We start from the raw sequence: 24,615 nt of genomic DNA on the forward strand, positions 1-24,615 counted from the left end.
CTTTCGTACCGTGCAATTCAGTCCCCTAATACATTTTGTGTAACTGCAGGCTACCTGGAATTTGCTTCTGAACTGTGCATCCGTTTTTCGGCTGGACGATCCACATGAGAATCTGAATGGAGCATTTGGATAAAAAACCCCAGCTTGCATCTGTGTCCCTTACTTTTTCCCTTCTATATCTGTTTTCACCTCTATTCTTTCCCGTCTCTTTTTGCTTTGAGCCTCCAGTGATGTGAGCTGCTGATCACATCGATTGTGTTTTACAAAACAAATTTGCAGGCACAGAATGCACTTATTTGGTGACATGAATTGCTGAAAGATGATTTTGAATAACCTACGCACAGTAGATAAATGATTCCTCAGGAAAGGAGTGTGCATTTACACAAAAAAAAAACTTCCACCAATGAATGAAGGACTCAAACCAGTAAAGGCTTGACTGTTCAAAACCACTCAGAGCACCCTAGCAACTGCAAGGCAGCATTCTTAAATCACTCTGAGCACCTTAACAACCACGCAGCATCATGCTTAAATCACTTAGAGTACCTCAACACCACCATAACAACTGATTAAGTCACTCAGAGCACCTTAGCATCCTCATAGCACGTTTTAATCACTCAAGCACCTTAGCAACCCCACAGCAACATGCTCAAAGCACCTAAGCAATAACATTTTAGCGTAAAGCTTTTCTTTTCAGGATGCCTAGATATTTTTACTTACTAAAACAAGATACTTTTTACATTTTATTTATTATATTATTTTAGAATAATTATAATTATATTTAAATTGTAATTTTAATATTGTGAAATATTATTATATATTTAATTATACAATATTTAATATTTTTTATTTGTTAAAAGTTTAAATATTTATTTGTTATTATTATTTTTATTTTTCATTTACTGTATTTTATGTACATATTGTGTCAGCCACTATGAGAGCATGTGTGCATGGATACCCATGTGCATGAGTGAGCGGGTGAGAGAGGGAGAGAGAGAGAGAGAGAGTGTGTGTTCCATCATCCAGAAAACTCCAACCACTCTGAGCTGTCATACCCTCCTCCTACAAAAGAGAGATAGAGGGGGAGTCACACTACAGCCAAGAGAGGAGTGGAGAGCGTGAGAAGAAGAGAATCAGAGGAGAAAAACGCGCATCTCGTTCCATCCGCCGGTAATTTCCTCTGGGCTCTTGGCAGGGGAAGGCAGGTGCGCAAATCACTCCATCTTTTTCTCGCACATCTCCTCGTTTGGCCGTTCTTCTGCTTTTCTCTCCTAAGTGGAGGAGAGTTTTGCGGAAGCGAAGGGATTCGGAGAGGCAGGATGGTCAACAACCTGATTGAATGCGAGGAGGAAGAGGGAGCCGCCAACATTCAGGGTGAGTGGAGGAATCTCTCGCGTTCTCATCCGCGCTCGATCGCTTACACACACCCACTCACGCTGACACAGGAATGGTCAGTACGGATGGAGGGAGGGAGGGAGCGAGGGAGGGTTCGAGCGGTGGGTTCTGCTGTTGCTGCCCACCACAGGTCCTCTCCTGTCTTACTGCATGGCTGCTGTGAGTGGAATAGTAATAGGCGGTTATAGTTGTGTGTGTTCATGTAGCAAGCCGCACCGTGTGCCTTTGTGTTTTTAAGCGTGGTACACAAATGCAGAAAGTTGCAGTGGAAGGGGAACCTCTCACTACCGTCATAAACAGTCATAACACCTCTGGTAGAGATGTAGATGCTGTCCTAATGTTTTAACCTGTCTCTCTGTTTTTAACCTTATCCTAAGGTAGCGTTTAAAGCGGTGGCTGATTTGGTGCTGTTTATGTTCTGTGTACAAAAATTACAAGATTATAATTTTGTTATATTATAATAATAATAATAATAATAATACTTATTATTATACATTTTATTATTATTTATTATATTATTTTGTATCCTTTTTCAATTTAAACGAATCATGCAAGTACTATTAATTAATACTGGACCAATACTATTTATTTTATTTTATGAATTTTGATTTTGATTTATTTCTTTTAATTTTAATTTTCTTTTTAATTACTTTAATATTTTTTTTCATTATTTTTATTGTTACTTTATTTATTTACATCAAAATTGTATTATTTAAATTTTTATTCCTTTTATATGTCATAATTCTTTTTCCTTTATGCCAATCTGAAGGATTCCAGTAGAAAAGTTCTGTGATTGTATAATCTCATCTATCAGGTCAACATTGCATAAATCTCCATTACTGTAACCATATCATTGTGGTTCTTCGCCCAGTTTGTCTGACATTTGCTGCTCCCATCCTTGGACAATGAAATGTCATTCAATTCCTTTTCAAAAGACATGACATTCTATCAATGTTTTCAACTGGTGTCAGCAGCTGTTTAGTGTGTGTTTTGACTCTTTGATCGTATCAGGAGGCAGTTTTTGTCACAGCACATACATCACATACACAGTTATGTGGCACAAATCAGATTAGGGAACTTGAGTCTACATATAGTGTTTCTGCTCTCGCTGCCACAGATTTGAAACTTTCAGGTCTGTATAATGCCCTATAAACCCAAACCTAGAGTCCATTCCAGTCGTGTGAATGTGGCGCTGTCCATGGTGCTGAATCCAGCCAGGCTGCAGTAATATCAGTCAGCGCTGATTGGCGCTGTCCAGGGTCCTGATTTATCCCTTTCATTATAAACTGAGGCGGATTATGATTTAGGCAAGCATCTCACTGTCCCACTACGCTAAGATGAAAGGCGTCCATCCTCCAGATGCATCTGCGTCATCCCCTCAAGCATATTCATGGGATGCCGCTCTGTTAATTATTTGCAAGAGACTTTGTTCCAGGCTTGCAGACTATATATATATATATAGGATATAATTATACATATATATATAGGATATAATATATACATACAGTACAGACCAACAGTTTGGACACACCTTCTCATTCAAAGGGTTTTCTTTATTTTCATGACAATTAAAATTGTAGAGTCACACTGAAGGCATCAAGGGCTATTTGACCAAGAAGGAGAGTGATGGGGTGCTGCGCCAGATGACCTGGCCTCCACAGTCACCGGACCTGAACCCAATCGAGATGGTTTAGGGGTGAGCTGGACCGCAGACAGAAGGCAAAAGGGCCAACAAGTGCTAAGCATCTCTCGGGGAACTCCTTCAAGACTGTTGGAAGACCATTTCAGGTGACTACCTCTTGAAGCTCATCAAGAGAATGCCAAGAGTGTGCAAAGCAGTAATCAAAGCAAAAGGTGGCTACTTTGAAGAACCTACAATATGACATAAGTTTTTTCACACTTTTTTGTTAATTCCATATATAATTCCACATGTGTTAATTCATAGTTTTGATGTCTTCAGTGTGAATCTACAATTTTCATAGTCATGAAAATAAAGAAAACTCTTTGAATGAGAAGGTGTGTCCAAACTTTTGGTCTGTACTGTATATATAATTTCACATTATTAATTAAAAATAATTGAATGATTATTCAATTATTAATAAAATCTGTTTATATAAAAACTGTTACATTTTATTTCATTTGTGTCTTTCGGAGACTTGAAGGATACCAGTACAGAGTCCTGACCTGTCGCTGAGCTAGTGTTCACTGGTGTGTAACTTTAAGTGTGCTATAATTTAATCTATTAGGTTGGCATGACATACAACCCGAATTCCGGAAAAGTTGGGACGTTTTTTAAATTTTAATAAAATGAAAACTAAAAGACTTTCAAATCACATGAGCCAATATTTTATTCACAATAGAACATAGATAACATAGCAAATGTTTAAACTGAGAAAGTTTACAATTTTATGCACAAAATGAGCTCATTTCAATTTTGATTTCTGCTATAGGTCTCAAAATAGTTGGGACGGGGCATGTTTACCATGGTGTAGAATCTCCTTTTCTTTTCAAAACAGTTTGAAGACGTCTGGGCATTGAGGCTATGAGTTGCTGGAGTTTTGCTGTTGGAATTTGGTCCCATTCTTGCCTTATATAGATTTCCAGCTGCTGAAGAGTTCGTGGTCGTCTTTGACGTATTTTTCGTTTAATGATGCGCCAAATGTTCTCTATAGGTGAAAGATCTGGACTGCAGGCAGGCCAGGTTAGCACCCGGACTCTTCTACGACGAAGCCATGCTGTTGTTATAGCTGCAGTATGTGGTTTTGCATTGTCCTGCTGAAATAAACAAGGCCTTCCCTGAAATAGACGTTGTTTGGAGGGAAGCATATGTTGCTCTAAAACCTTTATATACCTTTCAGCATTCACAGAGCCTTCCAAAACATGCAAGCTGCCCATACCGTATGCACTTATGCACCCCCATACCATCAGAGATGCTGGCTTTTGAACTGAACGCTGATAACATGCTGGAAGGTCTCCCTCCTCTTTAGCCTGGAGGACACGCCGTCCGTGATTTCCAACAAGAATGTCAAATTTGGACTCGTCTGACCATAAAACACTATTCCACTTTGAAATAGTCCATTTTAAATGAGCCTTGGCCCACAGGACACGACGGCGCTTCTGGACCATGTTCACATATGGCTTCCTTTTTGCATGATAGAGCTTTAGTTGGCATCTGCTGATGGCACGGCGGATTGTGTTTACCGACAGTGGTTTCTGAAAGTATTCCTGGGCCCATTTAGTAATGTCATTGACACAATCATGCCGATGAGTGATGCAGTGTCGTCTGAGAGCCCGAAGACCACGGGCATCCAATAAAGGTCTCCGGGCTTGTCCCTTACGCACAGAGATTTCTCCAGTTTCTCTGAATCTTTTGATGATGTTATGCACTGTAGATGATGAGATTTGCAAAGCCTTTGCAATTTGACGTTGAGGAACATTGTTTTTAAAGTTTTCCACAATTTCTTTACGCAGTCTTTCACAGATTGGAGAGCCTCTGCCTATCTTTACTTCTGAGATACTCTGCTTCTCTAAGACAAAGCTTTTATAGCTAATCATGTTACAGACCTGATATCAATTAACTTAATTAATCATTAGATGTTCTCCCAGCTGAATCTTTTCAAAACTGCTTGCTTTTTTAGCCATTTGTTGCCCCCGTGCCAACTTTTTTGAGACCTGTAGCAGGCATTAAATTTTAAATGAGCTAATTAAGTGGATAAAAGTGTAAAATTTCTCAGTTTAAACATTTGCTACGTTATCTATGTTCTATTGTGAATAAAATATTGGCTCATGTGATTTGAAATTCCTTTAGTTTTCATTTTATTAAAATTTAAAAAACGTCCCAACTTTTCCGGAATTCGGGTTGTAAATCTTCATCGCTGTCACAGTAATAATTATGGCTTTTCGCTCAGGGTACATAACAGAGGTTTGTTGCTCCCCTCATACTGCTCATTCAGCTCTTACATTTTACATTTCACTCACTTAAGTTGGATTAGTTTATGTGCATTTGTTTTGGTTAAAAATATATTTGTATATTTGCGACAAAATAGCGATCAGAATTCATTGCAACTGCATAGCAACATCCTGGTAACCATCCTACCATCATTCCAGTGATCACCGTTTTTGTTTATAGAATGCAAAAAATCTAGTTTTAGTGATTACTTTTCTCTTTTCATCACTTGACCTTCCCCTGTGCAGCAGCATTTGATGCTTATCAACAGGGTGATAAATTTGAGGATGGCAGCGATAGACAGAGGATGAAGCTTTGAGAAGGGCTGTGGGTAAGTCTTTCAGAGATAAGAGCTTATTGTGTGATTTGTCAGCACGATCCCCGGTTCTGCGGCTGTGTGGATTGTACAGTGACACAGGGATGATCAGTCTCTGTTTTACAGTGTAAACTCTGATGATTAATTCAGCTGTCAAGCAGTGACGTAGTCTGTGCAGTCATGCGTCTTATGAAGGCCTGTAGCTCTGTTCCAGAACCTGGTGAGCTGCCAATCTAGACATTGTTTTAAGGTATTATATGGCTTTAACTAATACATAGAGAAGCTTTATTTGGATCACATTTCTTGTTTTTGTTTTTTATTCTTCTGTTCAAAAGTTGAACGTTTTTGAAAGACTTCTCTTATGCTCATCGAGGATGGATTTATTTGATAAAAACTGCAGAAATATTGTGAAATATTTTTACAATTTAAAATGTTTTATATTTGAATATGTTTTAAAATTGTATTTATCCTTGTGACGCAAAGCTGAATTTTTTGCATCATTACTTCAGTGTCATTATCCTTCAGAAATCATTCTAATAATATATTGATGTGCTGCATTATCAATGCTGAAAACAGTTGTGCTGCTTGTTATTTTTGTGGAAATTGTTATTTTTTAAAGATTCTTTGATGAATAGAAAGTCCAAAAGAACAGCATTTAAGTGAAATTAAATAGTGTAAACTGTCCTGAATGTCAAAAAAGACATTTAAAATAATGTCAGTGGTATCTTAACTGAGATATTCCTTATTAAACTCTCACATTTATTGCAGAAATGGTCTGTAAATATTTTTCAGCAGAAGATAGATGACAGAGAGAGGTTTTGGTATTGTGGATGTGATAAAATCGTAATGTCAGAATTCAATAAGACTGATTTGATGTCTTTCTTTAGGTCCCTCTGCGTCCAAATGTCTCTCTTTTTTTATCTGTATTGTCCTCACTTGCTCTGAGGTTAATGACTGTCCGCTTTTTCTTTTGTCTGTCTCTTATTCTCACACTGCAGTGTTTTATGTCTGCTGAAGGTTTTTAATAATGTTTAGTTAAGGATGTGAGCGGCCGTCTGTTTCAGCAGAGATTCTCCTAATGCGTCACAGGAGCCCCGGTGTTTAATAAGCAATGAACCGCTTAAGCTGTATGAATGTCACTGCGTTAGATATAAATTACCTCTAGTTTGAAATGCTAAAACAGTTGGTCTAGTGTTAAAATGAAGACAGATATTTGTGTTTGTTTGTGGTTGATCATGGTTAATGTGATTCTCTTCACCTGTGGTTCCTCTGCTCAGACCTGACACTAAATCATTAGCTGATAAACAGAAGAAATGTCAGGAAAACAGTCCTGCAGCATTCGTTTGACATTTTCTATATATTGTGCAGTTACATGATGACATTTTTATTGTGTCAAAATGTTTTGGGGCTGTTGTAGTGAGTGTCTAAATGAGATTTAAAATGATGTGATTAGTTTCAGCAAAAGGACAGCATACTCCACGTCAAATGGCTAATGGCTTCGAAAGGAAAATCTTTAATTAAAAACGAGCTCTACTGTAAAGGTGATGGTAATGAATACTAATTCAGAGGTAATTATGTCAACCTTAAAACATTTAATAGAATTCTAATGGAAATTGTAAATATTTGTTGTTTTGTTAAGAAGCTTATGGACAGACTGACCACTGTAATGGTTTTTTTGTTTTTTCACCCCAAAATCTAAACAATAGCAGCACATTCCTCTACAAAATTCTCATTGTTATGTGGCAAAAATATAATTACTGTTATTAGACAATGCTACATTTAGCCATATGTTATATTATTTAAATTGTAAAATATTAGTCATAATTGTATTTGTTGCAATGTCTTTGTTTTTAAATACAAGTTAGCAGCATTTTTTTCTTCAACTAATACAGTAAAAAAAAAAGTCAGTGAGAGTATAGGTAATGTCTGAATGTGTTGAGATAATTACTATTATAATTTTGGGGATAATTTTTGGCTTAATTGTCATGAAAGTAATCTTCTTAAAATAGGCTTTGCTTCATTAATGCAAAATATAATTTCTTGTTTCTCTCCTGTGGTTTTGGGGTGAAATATGCCCTGGACATGTTTTTGTGATTTAATTTCTGGTGTGTTTACAGACCTGCAGTGGCTTTAGGTGTGAGCATTTAGGAGAGATGTTTTGCAGATCTCCTTGGTGTTATCACCATAGTTACCGCTGTCGCATGGAGCGAGCGACTGCATTGCTCACCATCAAGGCCAAGACGAGTGCGTGTGTTTGCTCAAGAGTGCAGAAGACTCATTTCAAACTGAATAGAGCGGAAATAAGATGGCTAGACGTGAAATAACGACGTGGTCGACAAGGACTGTGAATAAACAAGTGGCCAAAAAGGATAAATCATAAATGGCATCACTGCGATGTAGTGCTTCCCTTCATTTGGCGCACAGGAAGTGCTGTTATTACGCTGGAGCAGAGTCCATCAGCTCTTGAGTAATGAGGATGTCAACATTTCTCAGCTCTGTTGGTAAGGTTTTTAGCTGGTGTTTGGAATATGGTAGCTGGTACTACTTCAAACTTCCACTACTCTAAACCTAACCTTTAAACTTCAAGCTTTTAAAACATTTTAAAACTTTCTAGTCTGGCTTCCTCAAGCAAACTTCAAAGTTGAATACAAATGGGTAACCAAGAGTCTGGTCATATGTTGTAGCTGTTTTAGCTTGAAGAAAATTAAGCTAATTTTAAGGATATTGATGTATACTTTTATTTTTTTACTTATTTATGTTTGAATTAAATATTCTTCTTCGTTTTCTTTTTTTTCTTTCTTTTTTTTTTTTTTTTTGCTTCTTCAAGAATCTAGGTCAGTTAGTAAAAAAAAATAAAAAAAAATATATAGGGTTGTTGCTGTTTTTTTTCACCAATTTACCAGTCTACCATTTTGAAACCTGTATTTTTCAGATTACCTTTCTGAAATATAAATATGTACGTGTATAATATAATACAGAATATTATAATACTGATTGATTTGTATTTGTATTTGTTTTTTTTATTGGCAGCAGGGGCATAGGAATGAGTTTACCATTTTGGGGGACACATATCGGAAACCTGACAGATCTGTTAATGGTTTAAACAGAAATATCAAATATCACACAACCGTTTGCAATCGAAGCAGCAAAGAAAATCAACACATCAGATCCCAAAAGATCTATGAATATCATGAGTGGTAGAGCTGCACGATTCTGGATAAATTGAGAATCAGTTTTTTTTTGTTTTTTTGTCTCAAATAGAGATCACCATTCTCCCAAAATACTATTATATACTATTATATTTCAATCAAATAAGGCTTTGCCGGCAGTCAATTATAATTTTTTTAAATCACACAGTTAAAATTTCAGGAGCATATGCGACCAAAATGGTCGCAATTTTGAGCCTTGTACAATCATCTTTAATACTGTTTTTAGGGACAAATTGCTTTTGTCCATTACGTTACTGGAAAGTCCGCCATATTTTCGCCAGCCAACATTGGCTAGTAACGTTAATAGTAATAACGTTTATCTAGCAAGAGAGATGAGAGTGATCTATACATATATAGTGATGCAGCCTTAGAAAGCACCCTAATGACACTGAACCAATCCACCTCCATCATTTGTGGGTGCACATGCACTTCCAAGAACGATTTGCATCTCCTCAGATCGAGCTAATATTCATTTCCATGGTTACCCATCACTGGTTGGAAGCCAGCGGGTCTCTCTGCTAACCTTGTTTAGTGTTTCAATGCAAAACATCGTCTTCCTTGCGCCCTCCTTTGCCTCTTTCCCAGTCGATTTGGAAGACTGCTGTTACATTTCCACATCTCATGAATGTGAGCTGCCATCCAACATAGACTTCCAAACATGCACTTTGCACGTACTATATTTGATCTGACTATAGTGCTGCCCGTATAATTTAAAGTAGAGATGCATGTATTGATTCATATATAATTTTCTTTAGATTAAAACGTTTTTTTTTTTTTTTAAGTTAAAGTTTTTGCATCAAATATTTATATTTTATTTCAGCTTAATTTCAGTTAATGGAAACGATTGTAATAGTTTATTTGACAAAAACATCACTGAGTTTTATAATTTAGTTATGTTGCATACAGTACATGTATTGAATGCTAAATTTGAATACATGTTATTTTAAAAATGCTATTGTAATTCATACAGTGCCGTCATTAAAAGTGTCTGATCATAATGTTAATTTAGTTAAAGTTAGTTCCTCAAATGCATGAATCCATCAGAACACAATCAGCTAATCTTTGGCTTCTGAGAGATGTCTGATGGATGGGAAAAATGTCACTCGAAATGTCTCCAGTCTGGAGTGTGTGTCCTGTCCTCCAACAGCAGGAGTCAAAAATAATCCCGTCTAAATCCATAAGAGGAGTTTGAAAATTGTTGCTGTATGGGGGCAGCTGGATGACAGACGGACTGGGGGGATATATGGAGCTACTGCAGGAGAATTAAAGGAATTCTGGGTAATTGGCCAGCATGAGAGAGAGAGATCAAACTTGGCCTGCTTCTGACTGATGCCCAACTCTCCATTACAACAAACACGTACTTCACATGAAGCCTAATGAGGGAGGAGGGCTTAAAATTGATGCTAAAACCGAGAGTTGGATATATATTTATATGTAGAGTCGTGTAGAGCACTGTTTGCACTAAGTTTTGAAAAAATAACATGGAAATGATATACTGTATAATTCAGAATCTAAACAAAGTCTAATGATTTATTTTATAATGCATTTAATTTCATTATGTGTATGCATTTGTATTTAATGTGTCTATGTTATTGTATATGTAATATAATAACCTATTTATTTACATTTTATAAACATACCTTGCTGTATGAGTATGTATCTTCAATTTTTGGGTTAAAAAAAGGTATTTAATTTATATTTTTAGTATGTATTTCATCGTTTAAAAATGGCATGGTAAAACGTCTCGGTTACGTATGGTAACCCTCGTTCCCTGAAAGAGGGAACGGAGACGCCACGTCGGTGACCGACGAATATGGGATATCGCTTCGATAGACCAATCTACTTCAAGTGTAAACTAAACGAGCCAATGCACATTGGCATGCAATTATTGCATCCAGCTGCCGCTGATCACTGCGTGAGTATAAGAGGGCAGCAGGTGCAATGCATACCAGTTTTTCGCTGAGGAGCCGAGCCGGGGACCCGGCAGCTCAGCGGTGGTACAGCAACCATGGCGACGGGACGTGGCGTCTCCGTTCCCTCCTTCAGGGAACGAGGGTTACCATACGTAACCGAGACGTTCCCTTTCAGTCGGTCACTCTCGACGCCACGTCGGTGACCGACGAATATGGGATCCCTATCAAAGCGCCATGGGTGCTGCCCCTTCCAGTGCCCTGTGCGAGCCGCCTGCGCCCCTATTGGGTGTAGGCCGGGGCTCAGAACAAGTAGCTCCACTCACCATTGTCAAAGCACTACCTCACTGGGTGAGATTGGATAACACTGGGAAAACGTACCCGGTCCGCTTGGAGCTGGGACGCTGCGGAAGCCCCATCCTTCCTGAAGGAGGTCTCGGAGGCAAATACACATATAGCATCCGTTTAGGAGTATACGGAGAAATTTGAGGTGATTAGAACCCTCTGGGGAAGGCAGAAGTCTGCCGGGGAAACACGGGCTCTAAGGCTATACCGTGGACTATACACATATGAGTACCGCTTAGGTCTCAATATGGAACCCACCCTTCCATGGTTCTCACAGATTCATCATTAAGGTCTGGCGCCGGACGTTCCGCTGCGTCCAGCTGCTTAGGGTGATGGAGGATCTCAACAGGGTCTACAATACGGACACTCTGGAGCGGTTTAAGCAAGCCGACACTAACCGGGGCCTCTCAGTGCCACTACCCGTTTGAGGTGAGAACACAGGAGGATACCGGCTCTACACGAAGGCTATAGAACCTAGCGAACGTGTTAGGGGTCGCCCAGCCCGCAGCTCTACTAATATCTGTCAGCGAGGCGCCACGAGCCAGCGCCCAGGAGGATGCAACACTTCTAGTTGAGTGAGCTCGCAACTTGAACGGGCAGGGCACATCCTGAGCCTGATAAGCCAGGGTTATGGCATCCACAATCCAGTGGGCCATCCTCTGCTTAGAGACGGCACTCCCCTTCTGCCGGCCTCCGTAACAGACAAAGAGCTGGTCTGAGGTCCTGAAGCTTTGTGTCCGGTCTACGTAGCACCTTAATGCTCGGACGGGACAAAGCAAAGCCAGGGCTGGGTCTGCCTCCTCCAGGGGCAGCGCTTGCAGGTTCACCACTTGGTCTTTGAAGGGTGTTGTGGGAACCTTGGGCACGTAGCCAGGCCTGGGCCTCAGGATTACCTGGGAGTCAGCCGGCCCAAACTGTAGGCACGAATCGTCGACCGAAAATGCATGCAGGTCCCCTACCCTCTTGATGGAGGCCAGTGCAAGCAGGAGCAGAGTTTTCAATGAAAGAAACTTTAGCTCAACTGAATGCAAAGGCTCGAAAGGGCCCTGCTGTAGTGATTTAAGCACTAGAGACAGGTCCCAAGAGGGTATACAGGGGGGGCGGGAAGGATTTAACCTCCTGGCCCCTCTAAGGAACCTGACGATGAGGTCATGCTTACCCAGAGACTTCCCATTCATGGGGTCATGGTACGCAGCAATAGCGGCAACCTGGACTTTGAGGGTGGAGGGAGACAGCCTTCGCTCCAACCCTTGCTGCAGAAAGGATAGCACGACCGCAATCGGGCATCTTCGGGGGTCTTCTCGACGAGAAGAACACCACTCAACAAACAGGTTCCACTTCAAGGCGTAAGCGTGTCTCGTAGACAGTGCTCTTGCCGAAGTGATGGTGTTCACTACCTCTTGGGGTAGGTCACCTAGAACCTCCGCGTCCCGTCCAGGGACCAGACATGGAGTTTCCAGAGGTCTGGACGCGGGTGCCAGATGGTGCCCCGTCTCTGAGTCAGTAGATCCTTCGTCAGAGGAATTGGCCAAGGAGGGGCTGTCGCAAGGAGCACTAGTTCGGGGAACCAGGTCCACATGGGCCAATACGGAGCTACTAACAAGACTTGCTCCTTGTCCTCCCGGACTCTGCACAGTGTCTGTGCGAGAAGGCTCACTGGGGGAAACGCCTACTTGCGTAGGTCCCGAGGCCAGCTGTGTGCCAGAGCGTCCGTGCCGGGAGTTCCCTCGGTCAGGGAGTAGAACAACTGGCAGTGAGAGGTCTCTGGAGAAGCAAACAGGTCGACCTGAGCGACTCCGAACCGTCTCCAAATCAGCTGGACCGTCAGGGGATGGAGTCGCCATTCTCCCGGGAGCATTGCTCGAGACAGCTCGTCGACTGTACGACTGAGCAGGCCTGGAATGTGAACGGCACGAAGTGACCTCAGAACCTTCTGACTCCAAAGGATGAGGTGGCGAGCGAGTTGCGACATGCGACGGAAGCGCAGACCACCTTGTCGGTTGATGTACGCAACGGTCGCAGTGTTGTCCGTTCGGACCAGCACATGCTTGCCTCACAAGAGACCTTTGAGACGGTTCAAGGCAAGGTGTACTGCTAGCAACTCTAGGCAATTGATGTGCCACTGCAGCTGCGGGCCCGTCCAAACCCCTGAGACTGCATGCCCGTTGTACGTGGCCCCCCAGTCGGTGGTGGAGGCATCCGTGTAAACCACAGCATGCCTGGAGATCTGCTCTAGGGGCAGCCCTGCCCGGAGAAATGCAAGATCTGACCACGGAGTGAGGGTTTGGCGACAGGCCGGTGTAACTTGGACCCGGTGAGTGCCGCGCTTCCACGCCCACCTCAGGACTCGGCCATAAAGCCAGTGCTGGAGTGGTCTCATATGTAATAGGCTGAGCGGTGTAAGTGCCGCCACGGCCGCCATATGCCCCAGGAGCCTCTGAAAGAGTTTCAGTGGGACCGCTGTCCTGCTCTTGAACGTATTCAAGCAGGCTAGCACCGACCGCGCACGTTCCTCTGTGAGGCGTGCTGTCTGTTCGACCGAATCCAACTCCATATCGAGAAAAGAGATCCTCCACGAGAGTTTGCTCTTTTCCGAGCTGACCTGAAGGCCCAACAGGCTCAGGTGCCGGAGCACCACATCCCTGTGCTCGCACAACTGATCTCGATACTGTGCTAGTATCAGCCAATCGTCTAAGTAGTCGAGAATGCGAACACCCTGCTCTCTGAGAGGAACGAGAACTGCCTCCGTGACTTTCGTAAAGACACGGGGAGACCGGGACAGCCTGCAGGGCAGGACCTTGTACTGATATGCCAGTCCTTCGAACGCAAACCGCAGAAAAGGTCTGTGGCGCGGAAGGACGGACAAATGAAAGTACACGTCCTTCAGGTCGATCGCTGCAAACCAATCTTGGGGACGGACGCACCCGAAAATGCGTTTCTGTGTCAACATTTTGAATGGTAGCCGATCGAGGGCCCGATTCAAAACTCGCAGATCCAAGATCGGTCGTAACCCACCGCCTTTCTTGGGTACAATGAAGAACGGGCTGTAAAATCCCATCCTCATATCGGCTGGAGGGACCGGCTCTATCGCGTCCTTCGCCAGTAGGACTGCGATCCCTTCCCGCAGGACAGGGGCAGGGGCATCGGACGCTTTCACTGTAGTGGAGCGGACACCGCAGAGCTTGGGGGGGAGCCGGGCGATCTGAATCGCATAGCTGAGGCTGATGGTTCGCAGAAGCCAGCGAGACGGGCTGGGTAGCGCTGACCAGGCGCCTAAAAACCGTACAAGCGGGACCAGCGGAACCACAGCCGTACCCGCAGTGGGCAGCGAGGTGGAACACAGGGACCCAACTCGGGCGGCTTGTGAGCAGGCCGGAGTGTGGTGCGAGTGTGGGGTGCAGGGCTCACCTGGTTCCACGGGTTGGCAGAGGGTGCGTGAGTAGGGCCTTTGTTGATGCTCTCGAACCGCCCGCTGCTGCCATCTGGCGAAGGAGGAGGATGAGTGAGGTCCGGAGCTTGGCCGTCCGCAACTCTCCGTGCCCTCCTGGGACCCAGAGAGGAAGAAAACTGCTCTCCTGTCGAGATTTCCAGATTCTCCGCCTGGCCCTCCTCCAGGGGAGAGAGAGGTGCCTTCACCATCCCCCAGAAAGCAGCTACCTCTCTCCGGGTCACACGTCCCGGGGCCTCTTGCTCTTCTGCTCACCGCCAAGCTTGACGGGGGCCGGGACGGGAGGGGCAGCCTGCCTGCGCCCAGCTCCACGGCACCACTTGGAGGCTGCTGCAGATGCGGCGCGTGAGCGGGGGCGGATGCAGGGGGCTGCCCTTGGCGACGAGCAGGCTGGGGCAGGCGACGAGCAGGCAACACACGAAGCTTCCGAGAGCGTGCTGAACTCGTAGTTCACAGCAGACACAGTTGAGCAGAGCGATACTAATGCTCGGCTCCGAAGCGAAAAGCTGGTATGCATTGCACCTGCTGCCCTCTTATACTCACGCAGTGATCAGCGGCAGCTGGATGCAATAATTGCATGCCAATGTGCATTGGCTCGTTTAGTTTACACTCGAAGTAGATTGGTCTATCGAAGCGATATCCCATATTCGTCGGTCACCGACGTGGCGTCGAGAGTGACCGACTGAAAGGGAACATTACCTGATATAATTTAGGTTTCATATAAAATTAAATCTGCCTATATAAAATTAAATATATTAAAAATAAAAATAGGATATAATTTTGCCTGAAGAAAAAGAAACAACTGATATCTAATTTAATCAGAATATATCAAATATACTTTTATATTATATATTTAAAATGTTATTACATATTTTTTTTATATATATTATTTTATATTATATTGTGTGTTTGTGTATATATTTATCACCACCTGATACCAAACTTTTTCTTTCCAGTTAGCTTCTGTAATTTTAATTTGACGAAACATGTTTGGAATATTTTTGTGTTGATTTTCAGACCGATTCGGTTTGAGATTTCTTCCTGTGCATGATGAGACTCTCTCTATTTCTCAGATGTGACTGTTGTTTAAATGAGACTTCTCTAAATCTCCTCATTTGTGGGAGTGCTTACAGTAAAAGCTAATGGTGTGTGTGAATAATTCGGGTCTTGCTGGGAGGAGTTTCAGTGATGGACTTATTATTATACTGATTTATTTCTCTCAGTCATAAGGCATCCCCAGCAGTCAGATGTCAGTAGTTCCCACAGGAGAAATGCATGCATGGCCTTTAAAAAAACTGAAATTAAATGCTTGAATATATTGTTTCTCCAGTTAATATATGTTAATGACTTTTTAAATGCTCAAATCTTGCTTTTGCAGTTTCAAATGATTTATATAACAAGAAGAAATATTACATTTGTGTTAATTTCACAGGGCTTTTATATATTTTTTGTCATATTTTATGCACAAACATTGTTTCAAGTCTTTCATAACTTGCCAGGAAGTTGACAAGCAGATCAAATCATTCAGAGATTTTCTGTGTGTGAATGTGAATGCTCTCACATGTTGTAAAATGCCATTCAAGTTGTAGTTAACTCTGAAGCACTGAAGATTGTAAATATGTGATTTGTCATCTCTGTATTAGAGCAGCATTAAGAAATTTGCCCGGCTGCAATGATTATATACGTGGAATGATTGCATCTACTGGAATGCGTGAGCAGATGTGGTTGTGGGGCCCATGTTTCAAAGACTCTTTTTCCTCCTTTACTCCTTCCTCCTCTTTACTTTATGTTTAAAATACTTAAAACCGTCATGTTGTGTGAGGCTGGAGGGAAGGAGCAGGAATATTCTCTCTGTGTGTTTCTTTCTTGTGTTTTTTCTGTCTCATGATGTCCTTGGTTGATTTTGAGAGACAGGTGAAGCTGTAATTTACATTCAGAGAAAAGAAGCCTTCATTCGCTGTCTGTCCTCTAAAGCGGGACCCAGTCTTCTGTCACGCTTCTCTGTTTTCACGTTTTAAGAGGGTGAAAGTGCTCTCCGCTAACACTAGGACTAGCATGCTGGTACTTGTCTGTATGTGAATCCCCCGCTTAAAGCTGATATACGGGAACCCAATGACCAAAAATCATAAAGGAATGCTCATGATATTGTATCATAATTTAGAATGAATTGTAATGGAATAAAAAAAGAATCTACTGAGAATCAATCATTATCCTATTACTGATTTTCAGTGAATGTCTTGTACTATCTATCTATCTATATATATATATATATGCAATGAATTTTACAATCCTTAATGCATTCAAACAATCCATCCAAAACAGTGCTAATAAGATATGTAACGATTCACTCAACTTACAATTCGATTCACAGTTTGGATTTCAAGAATTCTCATTTTAAACCAAATGTTATATTATAAAGTATAAATTAAATGTGTCCTTTTATTATTGCTTGGACAAAATGCTGCACATTTCTTTGTCAAATTGAAATTTATCACTATAATAATATACTTATATAGAACTTGTATTTTATTGCTCTTTTGTTGGTTTTGATTGCTTTTATTGCCATCCTTTGTAAGTCGCTTTGGATAAAAGCGTCTGCTAAATAACAAAATGTAAATATAATGTAAATGTAAATAACAAAACTAAAGGCTTTGTTTGTGCTCTTTCTATTTAAAATTAGAGGCAACCTGCATTTTAATCATGATCTAAACAAAGATGCTGCATACATGCAACTTGAGCAGTTTTTAATATAAATTAGATTGTATAATATCTAAATTTGAAGCAAAAACAGATTGGTTTGACTTCAGTTTTTTAAAACTATGCATACAAAAAATTAGCATGAAACCAAACAGCATACGAGCTGAACTATACGCAGATTCACTCTCTGCCAGCAGGTGGCGCTTAAAGCGTTTCCTTGGTTACTGCTGTAAGCAAAGCAGTGCTGCACTTATGAACATTTATAATGCATTATACAGAGGCAAGATGAAAAAAGTAAATACCATGTAAACTTTTCTAAAGACAGTAAGTTCCCCTCAGACATCCATTCATCTAAACTCCTACCCCTAATTGAACCGCAATTTGTTTAGTATTTAAAACGATTTGAATCGTCACATATTTGAATCGATTTTCAACCGGCTCACAGTTAATCGTTACATCACTAATAGAAAGTTCTAAAGAACAGCATTTATTTGAAACATGTTTTAAATGTCTTACTTTCACTTTTTATCAATTTAATACATCCACTAAAAATATATAAATTTCTCTTTAAATAAAATCTTACTGACCCCAAACTTTTGAATGGTAGATATCAAATGAAATCAAACTGTTTTGTTAAATGTTTATCCTTTAATAATGACATTTCATGAATAATTGTCACTGTGGAAGGCCAGACTAGAGCCACACCCAAACTAGACCACTCGGGGTCCAGATCATAATGTGTTGATCCAAGAACCAGATATTTTGTGCAGTACAAATACTGTTGTTATTGCATCTCAGGTGGTAGACCACCGTGCTGGCAATGTTGAAATCTCAGCTTTGATTCCCAAAACATGCATGAACTGTCGAAATCTGTGGATTTGCACATTTCTTTGGATAAAAGCATTTGCAAAATGAATAAAAGTAAATGGAGTGGTCTGGGAAGTCATAAAAATACTTGCCTGACCTGTGCCTGAAGTATTGATCACCTTTAGCTTGTTGGAATTAGCTGTGTGTGTTAAAATAAATCAAGACATAGACCCAAACCAAAGGCCATTTTTGGTCTTAATGGATGATGATTAATAAATCAGTTACAGACTTTCACAAGTGAATATACTGTATATGATTCAGAGTTTCAGAACATTTCTGTTTCTGAATGTGCATTAACTACTTGTATGTATAGCATTATAGAATTAATCGAAGTGAAAGCTATTATAAAGTCCAATCTTATAATGCGGTGTAACTGAGCAGAATTATGTACATACACTCTCAGTTTAGCTCTGCAGTAAGGACAGCTTATGTTTACTCCACAAACCCTGTTTTAACAAGCAGCTGCACTAGAGTACGTCATTCTGACACACTGAGCTTTAAATCCACTTACTCTCAAGCAGTTTGGATGCATCCCAAACCGACGGGAACCCTATCACAGTCTTCCAGATAAGGGATAATTTCTACCAATTTATCCTCAGGCTACAACATCCAGATATCTTCTCTTATTACGCTGGACAGATCTCTGATCTCTCAGTCCAGGCCTGCTGGAAGATTTCACACGTTCAAGACTAAGTGCTGGAGTCTGGTCCTTACTTTTAAAACAAAACAAAAAATGAAGCATTTTTAATGGGCTTTAGTGAACATTTAAGATTTAGTAAATATTCTGGTGATTCAAAGAACCCAGAAAACAAAACCGTGATCTGAAGGATCTAAACATCATGAACCGGTACTGAATCTATGGTAAGATCATTTTTTGTTTTAAGACTGTGGACCAGAATTTACTAATACTATTGCTAATGGTACATTCAAGTCTTCCTGGGACATTACAAGCTGGGAAGTTGTAATTACAATGTCGGGTGTGTTAAAGTCATTTGTTTAAAAGGCTGGTGTACCTTTATAATTTTTTTTTTATTATTTGTTTATCTATTTTACAAAAAAGCAAGATTTTAAAACTCTACTTCTAAAACATGATTAAAAAGAATGTGCATCAGGGTTTTGTTTTTTATGTTTTTGTTTAATTTATGAAGGTGCACTGTAAGTTTAATTGTTATGTAATCTATAATATATGAACTGCTGTATTTTGTACATGCAACTAGTTTTATTGTAAAAGAGAACAAATATTTTACATTCATTTCAACAAAGTTTCTGTCAAGACATCTTTTCTCACTGATGCACAAGAATTTCAGAGTACTCTAATTATGAATTTGTGGTGCATTCACATGCATTCAGCCCGTAAATATGATCTTTCCGACATGACTTGAACTCTCCGTAATACTTAGTAATGGGTTCAGACCTTCAAAACTAAGCGTTGAAGTTCAATTTGCAGTCAGACCAGGTGAAAAAATTCCCACAGACGTGCATTGAGGGAGGCACCGAAATCAGAAACTTAAAAACCAGTGCCTAGCAACCACCCAGAACACCCTGGCAACTACTTGAAAGATTGTAGCATCATATTGGTAGGTTTGCAAAGGCCAGCTGCACTCACATTCCCGTTTTCGGCTTATATATTTGGCTTCATTGTGTCTGTGCGTGAAGCGAGCAGGTCTCGGTGTCTGTGGCGGCTCTGGGAGAGAGTGCCAACATCAAATGGATCTGTTCTGTAGTGGTCACTAATCCCTTTAGTTCTGCAAGCACATCTGATCCCCACCTGCCCATCGCTCTGATCGTACATAACGCCTCCAAATCCCACAGCATTTTCACCACGTGCTCCCAAATAAATAATACTGTTCCCGGAGCCGACCTGCTGTTGAGTTTGTAAATGGATATGTGTTTTTACAGCTGTAAAAGTCTGTTAGAATGTGAAACTGTAGGAGATGAAACATTATTACCGTGTATATTGGCACCATGGTATATCTCAGTGTGCTTTGAGTGACTGGTCCTAGCACACCTCAAGAACTGCCTCTCACCCACACTGGACCTACACCAATTTGCCTACCGTAGCAATAGGAGCACAGAGGATGCAGTATGCACAATGCTGCACTCTGTACTCACACAATTGGACAATAACAACACATATAATACAAATGTTGTTTGTTGACTTCAGCTCAGCATTTAACATTGTCATTTCCTCCAAGCTGACCACAAAACTTGGAGGCCTGGACATTAACACATCCCTCACCAAATGGATTATGGACTTTCTGAACAACAGATCTCTGCATGTTAGGTCAGGCCACACCTGCTTCATTAGCATCACACTCAACACCGGCATACCACAGGGCTGTGTGCTGAGCCCATTCCTCTTCTCCCTCTACACCCACCACTGCAAGCCTGTGCATAAATCCAACTCCATCATTAAATCTGCAGAGGAAGCCATGGTAGTTGGCCTCATCAGAGACAACGATGAGACTGTCTACAGGGAGGAGGTACAGCACCTGGCCGCATGGTACGCTGACAACAAAAAAATCTGTAAATTATGTCCATAGCCTTATCTGTATATTTATTGTACATTTGTAACATATTGTAGACACTGTATATCCTGTACTTACTGCTTATTGCATTTCTGGTTAGATGCTACATGCATTTCATTGCCTTGTACCTTGCATGTGCAATGACAATAAAGTTGAATCTAATCTAATCTATTGTGATATCATTAAGGTGTCATAATACAGCAGCAGCATGTTTTATAAGGGTTAGCTGAGAGGAATTATGCCGTATCTCTTGTGATGTTTCAGGTGTGGGTTTGAGTAGATGAAGAAGGTTGTAGATCAGCTAGACTGGTCAGAGTCTAATCTGATCCTGTGCTGTTTCTGATCTCCACGCTCCCATGGCCCGGAGCTCATTTCATGGGCTGTCATCATTAATCCAGGTGTAGAGAGAGAGGCTGGAGAGATGAGGATGTGTTCTCCTTTCACCACTTTCTGTCCATTGAGCTGCTCAGTATGCAAACCACTGCATTTGTGTCGTGACTGAATGTTCGGTTTCTTCTGTACTACATGATTGAATATTTCCTGAGAGAAAAGCTGGTTTCAGATCAGGATTGTGCAGTCGAATCATATCAATACATTTTGTTAAACTGACCCTTAATTTTCATCAGTGACTACACTAAATATAAATGCAGGCATATTAGTCTCAAACAAGACTAGTTAAAGACTGTAAGTCTTATGAAAACATGTCCAAATCAAAGCTCACCTCAAGTCAAAAGGAAAGGGTCATATTTTGCTTAAAAAAATTAAGTCTATTTGGGGACCACTAAAATTTTTACTTCCACATTTTTACTTCCCTATTTTTATTACTTCAGTGAATTATATAATGAATTATTTTCATTTAATCAATATTATTCTCAATGATTCTCCGTAGATTTGGATAACTGAAAAAAAAAAAAAAAAAGAAAAAAAAAATATATATATATATATATATATATATATATATATATATATAATTTTTTTTATTATTATTATTTAAATCAGATTAAAAACAGTACAACAAATATTACAATGCATCGATAATTTAAATCATATATTGTTTATATATATATATATATATATATATATATATATATTCATAAATGCATTAATGACAATTTGGGGGAAAAAATTATATAAAGTTGCAGAAAATTTGATATGACCCTAAAACAGGCTTAATTTTCTTTATGCTGAATATTTTTTGCTTTTTGATTGGACTGTAAAATACAGTCTAAACATGTTCTTGGCGAGTTTTATTAACCTTTTAACACCTTCACAAACATCAAAGTTGTTTGTGCTTGGATATTGAACATCTGAAATACACACTGTTGATAGAAATGTAATGTGTGGCGCAAACCCTCACTACAGTGTGGAAGTCATGTTTGGTGAGGTGGATTGGCAAACGTATGAACTCAGCGCTGGCAAGCGAGCATGTATTTGTGTTTGCGTGTCAGCCCTCATCGCCTCCGACCGCTTTCTCGCTCGTGAAGAGGTATAGCCTTTGTCTTCATGTGCAGACAGTTGCCATGGCAACATGACTCTGCATTCCTCCTTACCTGCTGTTTTTATCAATTCATACTTTAAGTGCTCGCTCTGTTCGAGACACCCGATCTGTCCAAGATTCTCACTAATAATTGGTCAGAAATGCCATTTAAAGGGTTCATACATTGCATCATTAGTTTGCCCATGAGCTCTACTGATGATGATAAAAAGGTCATTATTTAGATTCTTATGACTATTTTCACCCGCTATGTCAATTAAAACAAGACAAGGATGTCTATAATACCTGAGGAAAGCTCTCTGTTAGCATTCAGTCTCTCTGAAGTTGTCCCCATTTTTTTCCATAATGCTCTTTTTGGACAGTGTAGGATGTTTTGAAAATGTTTTCAGTCTCAAGAATCAGATCATTTTAAATGTCCTTATTTAGGCATGATATTCAGCCTAATTCATATACTTATACCGTGCACTAAATGCATGCACTTAACTATTGGTTATCACTATACACTCAGAAGTATATGCACAAGTTGTTATACTATATCAGTATTTGAACATGTTGTGTTAAAAAGCATTTTGATACTGCAGACCTCCTAGTTGCATACTCTTTGCGTTTTGCTATAAACATTATCATGTAGCTAAATTCATTAGTATTTCACATTTAGATTCATGCACTGAAAAGCTACATCATAGTTGCCTGTAAAACTGAAAAAGTCAAATGACAGCAGAAATACCATGGTACGTGAATATGAAAACCAGTCAGTTCACAAACAACCAATGATCAATGACTGTCACAAATAAAAATAAAAAGTACCATGTTTTTTGGACATTTACTGTGGCATTACCTCGGTATTTTTTGATGGTATATAAGTTTTAGTACCATGATAAATATGCACCGTCATTGTACAGTGGTACTTCCTCAGTATTTTTTTTTTTGTAGTGAGTGTCTTTGGAATATTATGTATGTTTTACTAACAAAAAAGTGCTACGATTTAATATAATTACCATGTGTATTGGTCCCATGGTATATCTCGAGTCAGTATTATCATATGATGTGGGAAATAATAGCCTTGTGGATAAGCAGGCAATATCAGTATATTATGCACTAATAAATGCAATGCGATATATATGCGCTAATTCTAATTTTGTACACTATTCACAGTTGATAGTGTGCAAATTGGGATGCAGAGAACTCATCCCAACTCCTGTCTAGATACGATCGATTCTTGTGAGGTTTGTAAGTGGCGATCTGAGTAATCAACCCACTCCTGCGGTGTATCGGCCTTTCTCCTCTCTTCCGAGCAATTAAAACACCCTTGATTCCGACAAGCACCCAGTGACTACTTAAAAACCGTCCATTAAATGGTCTTACTCTAGCGTTAAGGCAGCTGGTGAAGACTTGTGAAATCATGCCCACTTTACCTTCTGAATGACTGTAGCTTGAAGCATGGCCGACGTTAATGATGACCATCAGCCGTTCCTCGCGTGCCGAGTCCGAGGAGAAGCGACCTGTCAGATCCGACATCAGAGGATTCACAGCCAGCTTTTAAGGGCTGATATCACTCTGATAGCTTACTTAATACACAAAGTATCCAAAGAGCTCAAAATAATGAGAGTCTAAATGAGACGTGGCACCCAACGTGGGGCTTATCTGTGATAAAATTAGTGTTAATTAAGTGGGACACATTCACTGGAAATGTGCTGTGTATGTTGTATAATCTGTAGTCATATATGCACAGCAAGCCAGGCTGAGATGTGCCCCGAGGGCCTGATGTACACGGATCACATGAGGTTAGAATATTTTCCAGTATGGCGTTCTCACACGTGTCAGTGTTGTATGTGTAAATTAGCTCTACCTGACCCGGCCTGAGGCCCACACTGTGCTCATTGGGAATTTTGGGTAGCGCTCTGTCTCAGCTGCCTACATCTTTAGTCTAGGCCCCTGTGATTTCTGCAATCTGGAAAACACAGATTCCAGTCATAAAAATGTCACTGAACTTTAATGTTTTCCATAGGGCGCTACTGTAATGTTTTTGTTAAAATGTTATGAACTCAAATGATTAGACATCCTTTTTTTATTCCAGAAAAAAAAAATTTTTTAATGGAAAACACAGATTTTTTTTTATCTTTTTACTTTTACTCTTTATATAGTTTTATGCATTTATTATATTTCCTTTATTATATTCCCTAATATAAATTTGTAGTAAATAATAAAACCCAGAATACAGAAAAATTAGACAACACAAATGATACAGAATTTCTTTCTTTTTTTAAGCACTCTTCATATGGCACTGTAATTGTTAAATTTGAATAAATTATTAAATTGTTTTATGAATTCAGCTGATTAAATATCATTTTTGGTTATTAAATGAATTTAATTAAACAATTAAAATGGAATGCTCAAAGATAAAAATGGAAAAACACTGAAGCAAATTAAACTGAAATAAAACTGATTTCAAATGGCACTAT

The 24,615-nt window shown here is 40.1% G+C and overlaps 1 protein-coding gene across 4 annotated transcripts in view; it reads left to right on the top strand.

Annotated features, from left to right (window-relative positions):
- Positions 1–24,615, top strand: part of LOC132151506 (solute carrier family 12 member 5-like) — a 147,073-nt gene that overhangs the window by 52,433 nt on the left and 70,025 nt on the right. For 2 of the 4 annotated variants that reach the window (XM_059559647.1, XM_059559648.1), the window contains exon 1: positions 1,005–1,371. The exons of the other annotated variants lie outside the window; for them this stretch is intronic. In XM_059559647.1, the coding sequence (XP_059415630.1) occupies positions 1,317–1,371 (55 nt within the window). In that variant the 5' untranslated portion in view covers positions 1,005–1,316. Of the gene's footprint in view, positions 1–1,004; positions 1,372–24,615 lie in introns of those variants that run through there. 4 annotated transcript variants of the gene reach the window in all.

This window comes from Carassius carassius, chromosome 10 (assembly GCF_963082965.1).
Source record: "Carassius carassius chromosome 10, fCarCar2.1, whole genome shotgun sequence".
In the NCBI taxonomy this organism is placed as follows: Eukaryota; Metazoa; Chordata; class Actinopteri; order Cypriniformes; family Cyprinidae; genus Carassius; species Carassius carassius.